Consider the following 12,919-nt stretch of genomic DNA (forward strand, 5'->3'; position numbering starts at 1 on the left):
AAATGGCAGACACAAATCTGCTGCACGGACTGCATCTGGGGAGACGGCAGCATAAACCGTCTCCAGTCTCAGTCTGGGAGGTTCACAGCAGACTCTTCATCTTCTCTCACCTCTTGTTTGGACTCCTGGAGCTGCTGCTCCAGCTCAGTGAGCCGAGTCTTCAGCTCATCTATTCGGGCCAGAATGCAGACCCTCTCCTCCTCTAGGTACGCCAGTTCTGAGCGGCTGCTGCCGCCGAGATTGGACGAGTCCTCGTGCTGCAGGAAGGACAGCGGTCTGGTGACTTGAAGGATCAGAATGAAACTACCCAGCATGCTGTGCATGCAGACCAGACGAGCAGGACTTCAAAACGGTGAGTTTTTTATCTTTCAACACCTGCTGAACATGAGAACCGAGAAGAGAGAAGGACGTCCAGCAGCAGTGGATGTACGGCGCATGAATGACATTCACAGCAGCAGCAGCTTCATGCACATCTGCAGGAGATACCGCCCTTAAGAGGGGAGTCAGACACAAACAGGATGTGGCTCCTCCTGAGGAGGCCCGTCAGCAGCATGCAGGCTTCCAGGCAGCGGCGTGACCTCTGACCTGTGGAGCTCCGTTGTGCAGAGCTGCTGCGGGGCTGGCAGATGTCCTCACCTCCTGATGGGTGCTCTCCGTGCTGCTGCACTCCTCCTTCAGGTTCTCCTCGTCGCTCTCCCTCTGCCTGAGCACCGCCCCTCCCAGGATGTTCTCCACAGACGGCCTCCGCCCGAGACCATCGACCAGGCTGCCCGGGAAACCCATCGCGGCTGAGCCCAGGGGGTCCGGCGGGCCGGCCTCGCCTTTGTTGTACTCTGCACAGAGGTTCAGGATGGTCTCCAGGCGCTGGCGCTCCTGCAGAGAGACCCCAAACCTTCATGAGCCGTGACAGAGCTCCAACAGCCCTTAAGAGACACATATGTAATGGTTCCTGCCTTCACTGACCACCATAGGACTTCAAACTAAAGTGGCCTGAGCCTCATACCAAATGTTTGGTTAGTTGTTGCTCCTCACAGCAGCAGCTGGGTCCTGCCTGAGTCACAACAGCTGCCCTTAGCGGTGAGTACGGGCTAAAGATAAGCACACCTGTATGGGACACGCAGGTGGTCTGCACAGAACCAAGGTCAGAGACCGCCTGGGAGCCCGCAGGACAAAGACCTTCATGCAGATCTTTCTACAGGGACGACAGAACTCAGACAACACGTAAGGGTGAAGGGGGGTCGCGGGCGTGTGTCAAACAGATTTTGTATTTGATCATGTGTCACATGGGAGCCTGTATGTGCACCTTACCAATGAATGGAGTTTAAGGACGCCATACATCAGCATCCCCTGCACGTCATAAGCGCCTAACTTACATCGCTGTTACAAATACTTCATGCCCGAAAATGGTACGTTCCATTTTCAAGATGTCCTTCAGGCAGACGGACGAGCCTCAAAGCCACTGCCAGACACCCCTGCAGCCACTGCTGGTGACCGCCTCCACAGGCGTGGACAGCCTGTACATGTGACCGATGCTACATTTACGCCCAACGCGATGAGCGCCACAAATTCCCATCTGCTGCCTTCAAACATGTGTCCATAAACCTGACGCCCAGGCATAAGTGGGAGGAGCTACTGCCAACTGTTTTTAACTTATACATGGAGCCGGATCTCTTTGATCTTATTTACAACAATGCAACAATGCAATGCTGTCTCAATGCAAATAAGACAAATATCAAAGTGCAGGAGGAGAACACTCAGATTTTGTGTGGTTGCACGGTTTTGGACTCCACCCACTGATCGTGTCATTGAATAGGTCACCTGCCCAAAGCTGATTTCCTGTTTGGCTGACGCGACACGCCGTCTTCGCCATAGTTCAAAATTGTTGAACGCAACGGCCAAATGGCGCTGCTGCCGTGGAATGGTTACCTCCCCCTGTAATAGTCCCAGTTTGAATGAAAGAGCAGAATAACAGCTGGTCTGTGGGTTGATCCTCCTCTGGAAGCACTCAGGGGGGGAAACATCGTCAGTCCTGAGCCAATCAGGAGACGTCTTCCATCTGACTATGTTGGAGTTCCAACAGAAACAGAAAAACTGGCTGCTGCTCTCACATCTTCACCCTGTCAGAGCCAAAGTCCTGCTGGTTTGCAGATCTTCTGTCCGCTGAAGCCTGAAGCCGTTTCTCAGCTCCTCATAGAACTAACTACAGCAGAGACGCTCCCCTCGTCTGTCTGCTAAATCCGTGTTGGAGTGTACTTTATCCTTTTCGTTTTTTTTGTCCGCATTGCCTCCCCCCCCCCCCCCCCCCCCCCCCCCCCCCCAGCTCAAAACCATAGAGTGCTGCACGACCCTCATTACAGCTCCTTGTCTTTACTTCCCTTATGCTCCAGAACCTCTTTATATTTGTTTTCTTTCATCCCCGCTAAAGTTATTTGTGCCCCCCCCCAAACTTTGATCAGCCACCCTCCTCTTCCTCACCTAAGTCACAGGCGTAAACAGAGCAGCTCCAGCACTGAGAATAATCACAGTCAACAAGAACATTCAACAAAGCTTTCCTCTTTACAAATCTGCAGGCATGTTCACCCCCCCCATCTGCAAAATACATCGCTTTCATGTTCAAACTGTGATCCTCTTGGGGAGGGGTTCAACTCCCAGAAGGGGTACGGCCCGCTGTTTCACTTCCATCTCCTTCCTTTAGCTCCTGCAGAGAAGCTGGGTGAGAGCAGGGGGGGGGGGGGGGGGGGTGTACTGGACTGAGGGACCCCTCCCCCCTTAGTGTTCCAAACAGGAAGTACCCGCTGGTTCCAAGAAGCCAAAATCCCACGGCCGTCTATAGAGAAATGAACAGCTGTCAGTCATTCTAACCCTTCTGGATCTGACGTCTTTTTAACACTAAGATAATTCAAGTTCTAACGGACCAATCAGAGGCCTGGATAAAAGTGGGCGGGTGTTACATCGAGCATTCGAACCATTTGACAGATTCTCCGAACCTGCTTAAGTGGGTGTGGCCTGACAACAAGTTCACACCTGATTGGTGAGAGCGGTTGCCATAGAAACGACTCAGATCAACTCCGACCCCCCCCCCCACCCCCTTCCAGCATGGATCCATGGATGTTCTCATACAGTCAATGTGGGAGACCCTCTCTCCATCCTCAGTGGGCTGAGGATGGAGAGAGGGTCTCCCACATTGACTGTATGAGAACTGGACTGAGTGATTGTGACCTGAGGAAAAGCCCCCCCACCTGAGGAAAAGCCCCCCCCACCTGAGGAAAAGCCCCCCCACCTGGCAGCTCCCTGACTGAATCCTTGGGCTCCTCCATTCTCAGTGTTCATAAACATGTTTAGTTATGTCATGTTACTGTGGTTCACAGTTTGAGAGTCCTGAGGATCCAAACCGTTTCTGATCGTCTGCTGGCACCAGAACCGGACCAGGTCAGGAGAAAACAGCCCAAACCGGCTCTGACACACTTCAACCATGAATTCTGAATGACTAGAAAGAAACTGAGCAGGGAGGAGTGGAACCTGCACAGCAGCAGGAGGATGGCGCCCTCTGGTGGTGATGCTAGTGCTGATCTGCTCCTCTTCTGCCGGATTCTCCCTCAGAAACCTGAAAGTATTTTGTTCTGATGACGACAAGAATGGTCTTTGCTTCTGTCAATGGCGTTTGCATCCCGCAAAAACCGCTAAAGGTTCTGGACAGAGTCATGTAGCACACTGGTCTGCCCGTCACTCCTGCAGAGTCTAAACGTTTTCCTCAAGACTGATGCATCTCTGGATGTAGAAGATTCTGTCAAGACAACCAAAGGTTCTGCTGGAACATGTTGGGATTAGCCTAAATGTTCTAAGGTTCTGTATAACACAGGCTTGAGGTTTTTTAGGAGCATATTTAACGTTCCATAAGCACAATCTTGAGGTTCTGTAGCCATGCACATGAGGTTCTGCACTCACAGTTCTGAGCTTCTGCAACACTAGACCAGAGGTTCTGAATGCCAAGTTTATAGGTTCTGCAGCAGTAGATCAGGGGTTCTGCATGTACAGTCTATCGGTTCTACAGCTGTGGAAGCTCTGCATCCCAGGTTTCGAGGTTCTGCAGACATGGACCTGAAGTTCTGCATGCACAGAATTAGGGTCCTGCAGGCAGAAACCTCAGGTTCTCCAGGAACATTGTGAGGAACCAGCTCCATGTTGTTGCCGAGCAACAACATCTTTTGGGCAGATCCCAGGATAGAAAATGGGATTAGGTTGGTGAGGCAACCACGGCGCCCTCAGCTGCCTTCCTACAAACCTTCCAGCAGGAACCCAGATCAGTTCTGCTCCCGTCTGGACCTTCTCAGAGGAACACGTGGTTTCTGAGGCAACATTGAGTCGCACAGCAGCTCTGCTCCACATGATAAAAGTGATCTGATTTCTCAGCTGATATCTGACCACAGTTGGCTACAGGAAGGCGCCCCAGGTCTTTCTGGCAGAACCTCATGATGTTTTCCAGCAGAGAAATTAGAAGATTATTTTCCATAAAAACTATTTTACATGCAGCTTTCTGCTGTGACCACCAGGTGGTGCAGTTCTTCTATTTTGAGCAGATTCAAAGATCAACATCAGCCCCGCAGAAAAGACTGACTGGACCAGACAGGAACCCAAAAAACTCCAAGAACATCCAAAAGGAGTGAAAAAAATCTTGGTTTTCCTGGAAATGTTTCCAGTCATTCCAGAAGACGGAAAGACTGAGTGGATTTTCCAGAGAGGTCTGCTGGTGATGAATTCACGCTTGTGCTTGGTCCAGAAACGACACGTGCAGCCGTTGCCATGGCAGCGGACCCTGCAGCAGCACAGAGCGTCCTCGTGCAGCAGCAGCAGCAGCAGCAGTCCCGCCCTTCACCAGTCCAGCAGCTCAAACACCAACACTAGATCCTCTCTGAAACTCCCACCTTCTGTGCGCTCACCATCCGCTGCATCCTGTTCCCTGGTTCTGTAGGTGGAGGCCTCGCACACACATCTCTGAAACGTTCTGCTCCTTCACGAGTCTCTAACCACAGACATGCAAGTACTGTAAACTGGGTCACATGTTTGACCCTCTAAGCATCACAAACAAACAGACGTCATCCACCGACTCCAACCTCCACGGTGTCTTTGACCTTTCAGGGGTTGTTCGGGGATGGCCTCTTCCTCCGAACAGAGAGGAGTCTCCTCGGTGTTCAAAGATCCATCTGAGCTCGTCAGCTGCAAACGGCACATGTTGACCAGCCGTTTCTGCACAGGATTGTAAGATGGTGCAGATGTGATCCCATTCATGGAACAGCATTATAGACTCTAGACTCTAGAGGACAGAACTTGTTGGTAGACGTCACCGTCTGAAGGAGACTGAAGAAAGACTTGGATGTTTGCTGTGAAGCAGCAGCCGATGAAACCAACAAGTCTTTGCTAATAACTAAGGGAGGATTCAGACTGGACACATTGGGTTCACTGAAAGTGAACCAGAGTTCTTTTCCCCCAATAATCCACAACAAATCTTTGGTCTGGATACACGCAAGGGGACCCTGCTCAGGGATCAGGAACCGCTTTCGGGCCCATCTCTGGAGGTGGTCTCGGTTCATTTCCAATCGGACTGAGCTTTGGTTTGCTGTGAGATTCCTCGGGCTGAATACAATCCCTTCTCAAAGCGGAACAACTGGACCACAACGGCCACCGTAGCCGGTGGTCGTGTGATCTATACGGTCAGAATGTAGCAACAGACGAGCTGTGGACAAATGTAAAGCAACCTCCCTCATGGGAGGAACTTTTTATGATCCTCCCCCACGATCCTCCGTCCCGGATTCCGTTTTTTTTTTAGGAGTTTTTCCTTCCCGAGAAGGAGAGTCTAAGGGCAGGGATGTCCGTTTAGTTTAGTCAGTTTAGTTAAAGTGTTAGTATTATCCTATTAAATTCTATGCATCTATGATCCTTGTTGTTGTTATGTTTACCTTAGAATTACCGGTTTCAAGCCCATCGAGCCCACCGCGGCTGCCGGTGGATGGAGCGAACCGCGTCTGTCTGAGCAGAGCAGCCGGACTTATAGCTTTGTGTTTGAGGGGAGGGGAGGATGCTTTGTTACGTGTGGGAGGCTTCGGACTGCCATCTGTCCCGCACTCTATGTGAACAAGCAGCCGAATTCAGGACAACCATGTCTCCAGTCTCCGGGCAGAGCTCGGACTTCCAGCTCACACAGCGGCTTTGGGGCGGTGTGTGAGCTTTTCAAAGCAGAATTGTCGCTCAGTCCTTAGAAACCGTTCAAACAATCACCTGGATTTGTGTTTCCAGTTGTGTCCCGACAAAATAAAGGCTGATGTTATTCCCACATATTTTTGTGCAGCCAGGATGCAGATTGCAGCGTTCCCGCATGGATTTTGTGTTCATCCAGGCTAAATGTTGTTGTTAGCGCGTGTTAGCCTTCAGCTAACCCTTCGTCCGGCTTCGTTCTGCCACGAAGAAAGCACTGACCACACAGATTAAAAATAAAATGATGAGCGAACAGGTTCTTCATAATAACTATAACATTAACAAAAGCACGTTTAGAAGATCATCTCGTATGTTACGGAGCTGCTGTAAACATTGTTTACATGCATTTACATACATACATTTTACATACATTTACATGATTGATCCGATCAAGATATTTTGCGCATGTAACCGCGGCTGCTGTCATAAGCACACCCTGGACCTTGTTTTAACTCATAGTATAGAGATTAGCCAGCTGAGTGTCCTTCCTCTTAACCCCATCATTTCTGATCACTTTCTGATTACCTTCCAGTTTACATTAGAACATGCTACTGGCGCCGTTCAGGGGTGACCAAACTTTTTTGCTCAAAGGGCCTAAATGTGATCCCGGTCCGGGATCAACAATAATTTTTTGCATATCATGAAATAAAAGCAGAGAATATAGTTTAGTTTATTTATTTGTATTTGGTACTTTTTAATGTAACATGCAATAGTGAGCCTAAAAAGTTAGCAACATTTTTCTGTGAATCTCTCTCGATCGCCCATTCTCGTCAATTAACGCCGAACTTTCGTAGCAGGCAAATGTGCCGCTGTCCTGTGCTGCAGGTGGCAGGTGAGGGTGGCTTTCTGTGACAGAAGTTTAGATTGGAACTCTCTAGAATTTGTCTGTTGCGCCTCACCTTTGTGTTTGGAGAAAACGGCGTGTTTAGTCTCGTAGTGGCGGCATGTATTGTACTATTTAAGTACAGCCATGGACTGCTTACAAAAAACACGAAGAGCCTGACAAGGGAGTTCTGGAGAAAAACAATCCTCCCCCCATATTTCTTTAAAATGCCTCTTATCCGTTTGCTACTGCCGTTGTCACTCCATGAATGAATGGGAAAGGTTAAGCGGTTTTAACTAAACACTCCGCGGCCTCTACAGGTATGACTTGGTGGGCCAAATTTGGCCCGCTGGCCCTTCTTTGGGCACCCATGGCCTAGAACAGGGGTGTCAAACATACGGCCCACTGCCAGATGGTTCAATCCGGCACAGTCATGAAGAGTAAAAATTATAAGGATGTTTAAAAAACAAGCACGTTTCTAGTCCATTCCTGTGGCGAGTTATGATTTTTTAAATAAATAACCGAAATGCGCAATTCCGCTACTAGCGGGAGCAAAGGAAAAGCAAAACAGGTGAAACAGCATATCTCTGCACCTGCCAAAAGTGAAACCTAACAGCTCTGTGTCTGAGTAAGATGTAGTTTGGTTCCCCGTAAGCCCCACTGCTGTTACATTGTTATAAGAATGATCAGAACTGACACCCTAAGGACCAAAATGTTGTCAAAAAGAAAAAAAGGGTTGAAGTGGAGTGCTGAGCTTTCCAGGAAAAATGGACAAAGTTTTATTTGTTTACGGAGTTGAATGCAAAACCTGCATATGTCATCAACAGGTAGCAGTGCTCAAAGAATATAACATTCACCACCACTATGAGACAATGAGAAAGTTTCACCAGTTGCAGTTAAGATAAGAGAGGATTTACCAACTAAAAGCTGGACTGAAAAAACAACCGTCTGCATTTACTGCAGCCGTGACGTCACTGATGGAGCAGTGATGGACACCTGATTGCAGACAAGTTGGAGCAAACATCCAATCCATTTTCAGATGCTGAACTTATTGAAAAATGCTGAAGGCTCCAGAAGTCTTGTTCCCAAAAAGCAGTCGACCTTTGCCAACATGAGTCTGTCAAGGGTTATGATAACAGATACAACATCTCTGAGGAGACTTGGGCGACATATTAAGGAATCCAGTTATTAAATGCATTTTTGGTCACTATTAATGTAAGCACCGATACAGATATTGCACAACTGTGCATATTTCTTAGAGGTGCTGAAGAGACCGTCATAGCGTCATAGCGGAGTTTCTTGAGTTGTTGGACACAACAACAGCTGATGACATAGTCAGCTCTCTATTTACTGTGCCAGACTATTTTGGAATGAACTGGTCATGTGATGTCAGTCTGGTCACTGATGGCGTCCCATCAAAGGTCAGGAAGAAGTCAGGTGTTACCACAAAATTCAGGCAGAAACCAGGAAAAGATTCTTGGACATTTCATTGTGTTTTGCACACTTGAATGACCGTAAATATCTTTCTGCACAGGATCTGAATCCTGATATTGATGGCTGGCTGAAGTTTCAGGAGAGAAAGGAGGTTAACTCCAAATTCTTGTTATGTTCACAAATGTTTGCAAGTTTAATTTAGTTTAATTATTCATTGATTTGCACATTTACATTTTAGGCAGGTGTTTTATTTTTTTTCCCGTAGCCCCTCTTGAGTTTATTATAAGGATTGATTCAGTGTCAGATGTAAAATATTCAGTCGGAATAAAATTAAATAAACCAATTTTTTTAAGTGAAATGCATTTTATTTTACATCCATTGGCCTCTGTGAATGGATGTGTAATAATAAGTGATTAGGCTATCATGTTGGCTGAGGCCTTTTTTCCAACTGAGTTAAAAAAAAAAAAATAAATAAAAACATTTCTTGCTTTTATATTACTGGTCCGGCCCACTTGGGATCAGACGCTTTGAATGCGGCCCCCGAACCAAAATAAGTTTGAAACCCCTGGCTTAGAAGAACCTTATCTGATCATTCTGTGTCTGAGTTTAAACACACAGTTCAGCCAGTACTTAGTGATATTCTGAGCAAATACTCTGAGTCCAGCTCCCATAGCATCAGTCGTAGTATAAATGACCAGTTTGTTAATGATGATTACATTACTTTCAAGCCCTCAGGAGTACACTTGATGTTGTTGCTCCCCTGAAACCTAAGTTCGTCAGACAAAACCGAGTAGCACCGTGGTTTAACGCTGAAACTCGTTCTCTTAAACAAGAAACCCGTAAATTGGAAAGAGAATGGCGCCGCTCCGGTTCAGAGCAGTCTCTGAATACCTGGAAACATTCATTCATTCATTCATTTTCTTAATCGTTTTTCCCTTTCGGGGTCACGGGGCTGCCGGAGCCTATCCCGGCCACTTTTTGGGCGAAGGCAGGGGACAACCTGGACATGTCGCCAGTCTGTCGCAGGGTAGAATGTCCACAAACACACACCCATTCACTCTCAAACTCACACCTAGGGACAATTTAGATTGGGCAATTAACCTATGAAGCATGTTTTTGGATGGTGGGAGGAAGCCAGAGACCCCGGAGAAAACCCACGCATGCACGGGGAGAACACGCAAACTCCGCACAGAAAGGTCCCCCGTTGATGTAGTTTTTCACGTCCCCCAGCCGGGACTTGAACCGGAGGCCTTCTTGCTGTGAGGCAAGAGCGCTAACCACTGCGCCACCGTGCAGCCTTACCTGGAAACATAGGCTATTAAATTATAAAAAAGCTCTGCGTAGAGCTAGAAGCCAGTACTATTCAACCTTAATATCAGAGAATGGAAATAATCCAAGATTTCTTTTTAGGTCTATTGCTAGATTAACTCGCAGTCAGAGCTCAGTAGAACCACATGTTCCTGTTTCTCTCAGCTCTGATGATTTTCTTACATTTTTCGATAGTAAAATCTCAAATATTAGACAGAAGTTAAATCAAGTTATTCCTACTATCAGCCCAGAACAGGCTGAAGCGGTGGAAGTGGAGGCATCCATAGAAACCTCTGTAACATTAGACTGCTTCACTGCTGTGGACCAAGTGGAAATAGCATCAATCATTACGTCCTCCAAATCCTCAACTCTGGATCTGGTTCTGACCACTAATCTTTTTTTTAACTCCTTAATACCTATTGAGGCAAATATGCATCAAACCACTTATAACCCTTGTTCTATCCTAGGCACTTTAACATTGGGAGTGGGGTCATCTAGACCCACTAGACAGTGCTCTGAACCTTTTTTCTTCAATGATTTGTGATCTTCACTGGTGTCCATGGATTACATGAAATCTTTCCACCTTTATCCACCTTTGTCATGGTAGGGTTAACACGTCAATGGTCATCTTGATCCCATAGGATAGCACAAGGGTTAAAGAAAAAATTCCCCTAATTAATGAATCCATATTAATGATAATAAATACCTCTCTGGAAATGGGTCACATGCCACAGTCTTTTAAATATGCAGTTATTAAACCTCTTCTGGTTTTCTGCCAAAAATACTATGGGATAAATTGAAATTTCGGGTTTGCTTCGGGCTCAGGCCTGCAAATCAAATTAATTGGTCGGGCTGGGTTGGGCTTTAATGCCCGCGGGCCTGTGTCGGGTTGGGCTGGAATTTTTAGGCCCGATCTTACCTCTACTCTGGCCAACTACAGACTGATATCAAACCTGCCCTTTATTTCTAAAATCCTAGAAAGAGTTGTAGTTAAGCAGCTTTCCTGCCACATACAGGACAACAGCCACTTTGAAGACTTTCAGTCGGGGTTTAGACCTCACCACAGCACGGAAACTGCACTAGTTAAGAGTCTCTAATGACTTGTTATTGGCCTCAGAAAAGGGACTACTTTCTATTCTGGTCCTGTTAGACCTCAGTGCAGCCTTTGACATTATCGACCACAGTATTCTACTCCATAGATTAGAGCAGGACATAGGGATCAGAGGATCTGCCCTCCAGTGGTTTAAATCCTATCTGTCCGATAGATATCAGTTCGTTAATGTAAATGGACATTCCTCTCAATTCATTCGAGTTAACTATGGAGTCCCACAGGGCTCAGTTTTAGGACCCATCCTGTTTATGATCTACATGCTTCCCTTAGGAAACATAATCAGGAAACACAGCATTAATTTTCATTGTTATGCCGACGATACGCAGTTGTATTTATCTATTAAACCTGACCAGAATGACGATGTAGAGAAACTGAACGCCTGCATCAGAGACATCAAGACCTGGATGACAATTAATTACCTCCTCTTGAACCCAGAAAAAACTGAGGTCATTATACTAGGTCCTAAAAACCTCAGAGATGCTCTGTCTGATCAAATAGTCTCCCTGGATGTCGTAAGTATAGCCCCCAATTCCACAGTTAGAAGCCTTGGGGTTTTATTTGACCAGGATTTATCATTTACTCACATGTCTCAGGCGTGTAGAACTGCCTTTTTTCACCTTCGGAATATTGCTAAGATCAGAAATCTACTTTCTAAGAGTGATGCAGAAAAACTCATCCATGCATTTGTTACGTCGAGGCTGGATTACTGTAACTCCTTGTTAGTCCTAAGAGTTCCTTAAGAAGTCTCCCGCTTGTTTAGAACGCAGCAGCTAGATTGTTAGCTGGAACTAGCAGAAGAGATCACATCACTCCTGTGTTAGTTTCACTTCACTGGCTCCCAGTTGATTCTAGAATAAAGTTCAAGATCCTCGCTAACCTATAAGGCCTTACATGGAATGGTTTTCGGGGTCACGGGGCTGCCAGAGCCTATCCCGGCCACTTATGGGCGAAGTGGGTCGCAACTTCGTCGCAGGGTCACACATCACACAGCCGTGCACACTCACATTCACACCTATGGACAATTTGGAGTGACCAATTAATCTATGAAGCATGTTTTTGGACAGTGGGAGGAAGCCCGAGTCCCCGGAGAAAACCCATGCATGCACGGGGAGAACATGCTAACTCCACACCAAAAGGTCCCCCATTGTTGGTCTGTGAACCAGGGGCTTTCTTGCTGTGAGGCAAGAGCACTAACCACTGCGCCACCGTGCAGCCTTGTACAGTTAAATAAGTTAATTCTTCTCTCAAAGTTCTGGTACATGGCCTGTCAGTCCTGGGGGAGGATCCCTCCTTCATGTGTACACCCCTGAGGTTTCTTCGTTTTTTCCGGATTCCATTTTTTTAAGGAGTTTTTCCTTACAAAGGAGGATATAAGGGCAGAGGTGTTAGTTTAGTTTAGTCTGTTTAGTTTAGTTTATTATTATTTACAGTATTGTCCTATTGAATTCTATGCATATATGATCCTTTTGATTGTATGTTCACTTTACAATTACCCGTATGAAGCCCATTGAGACGACTGTTGTTGTGAATTTGGGCTATACAAATAAAATTGAATTGAATGTAGGGGCAGGAGTTTAAATGTTGTAGCTATAGCTTTCTATAGCACATTACATTCACCACTGAAACTGTTAACTGACTTGTCCCCATACAAATGTGTATGAAAGACTCATACAGACAGATCATGCTGTCCTTTTCATGCTTTATGAAGGAAGACACTGCAATTCTTTTGCACATCAAAGCTAAAGACTGTGCACCTGTCGGAGTCCGATATCATAAGTCCTGTTCCTATCAGTACAGCAGGTTCTTCAACATGCCCACTGCAACAGTTACTGGAACCGCAAGAGTCCCGACTGTTTTTCTACCCTATGGTTGAGTAACGGAAGACATCACATGCCCAAAGCTGAGTTCCTGATTGGGTGACCCCAAATTGCGCCACAGGACCTCAGATCAGGTCTGTACATTGACTAAACATTGAAACTTGGCACTCCTGACGC

At 46.7% G+C, this 12,919-nt stretch overlaps 1 protein-coding gene across 8 annotated transcripts in view; it reads right to left on the minus strand.

Moving 5' to 3' along the window:
- phldb1 (pleckstrin homology like domain family B member 1) overlaps nucleotides 1-12,919 on the minus strand; it is an 88,456-nt gene that overhangs the window by 24,451 nt on the left and 51,086 nt on the right. For 7 of the 8 annotated variants that reach the window (XM_023961247.1, XM_023961249.1, XM_023961245.1 and 4 more), the window contains 2 exons: nucleotides 586-873; nucleotides 111-257 (listed from right to left, as the gene is read on the minus strand). In XM_023961247.1, coding sequence (XP_023817015.1) covers nucleotides 111-257; nucleotides 586-873 — 435 coding nt within the window. The remainder of the gene's footprint in view (nucleotides 1-110; nucleotides 258-585; nucleotides 874-12,919) is intronic. The other variant, XM_023961246.1, reaches the window with a different exon arrangement.

This window comes from Oryzias latipes, chromosome 13, assembly GCF_002234675.1.
Source record: "Oryzias latipes chromosome 13, ASM223467v1".
Taxonomy (NCBI): domain Eukaryota; kingdom Metazoa; phylum Chordata; class Actinopteri; order Beloniformes; family Adrianichthyidae; genus Oryzias; species Oryzias latipes.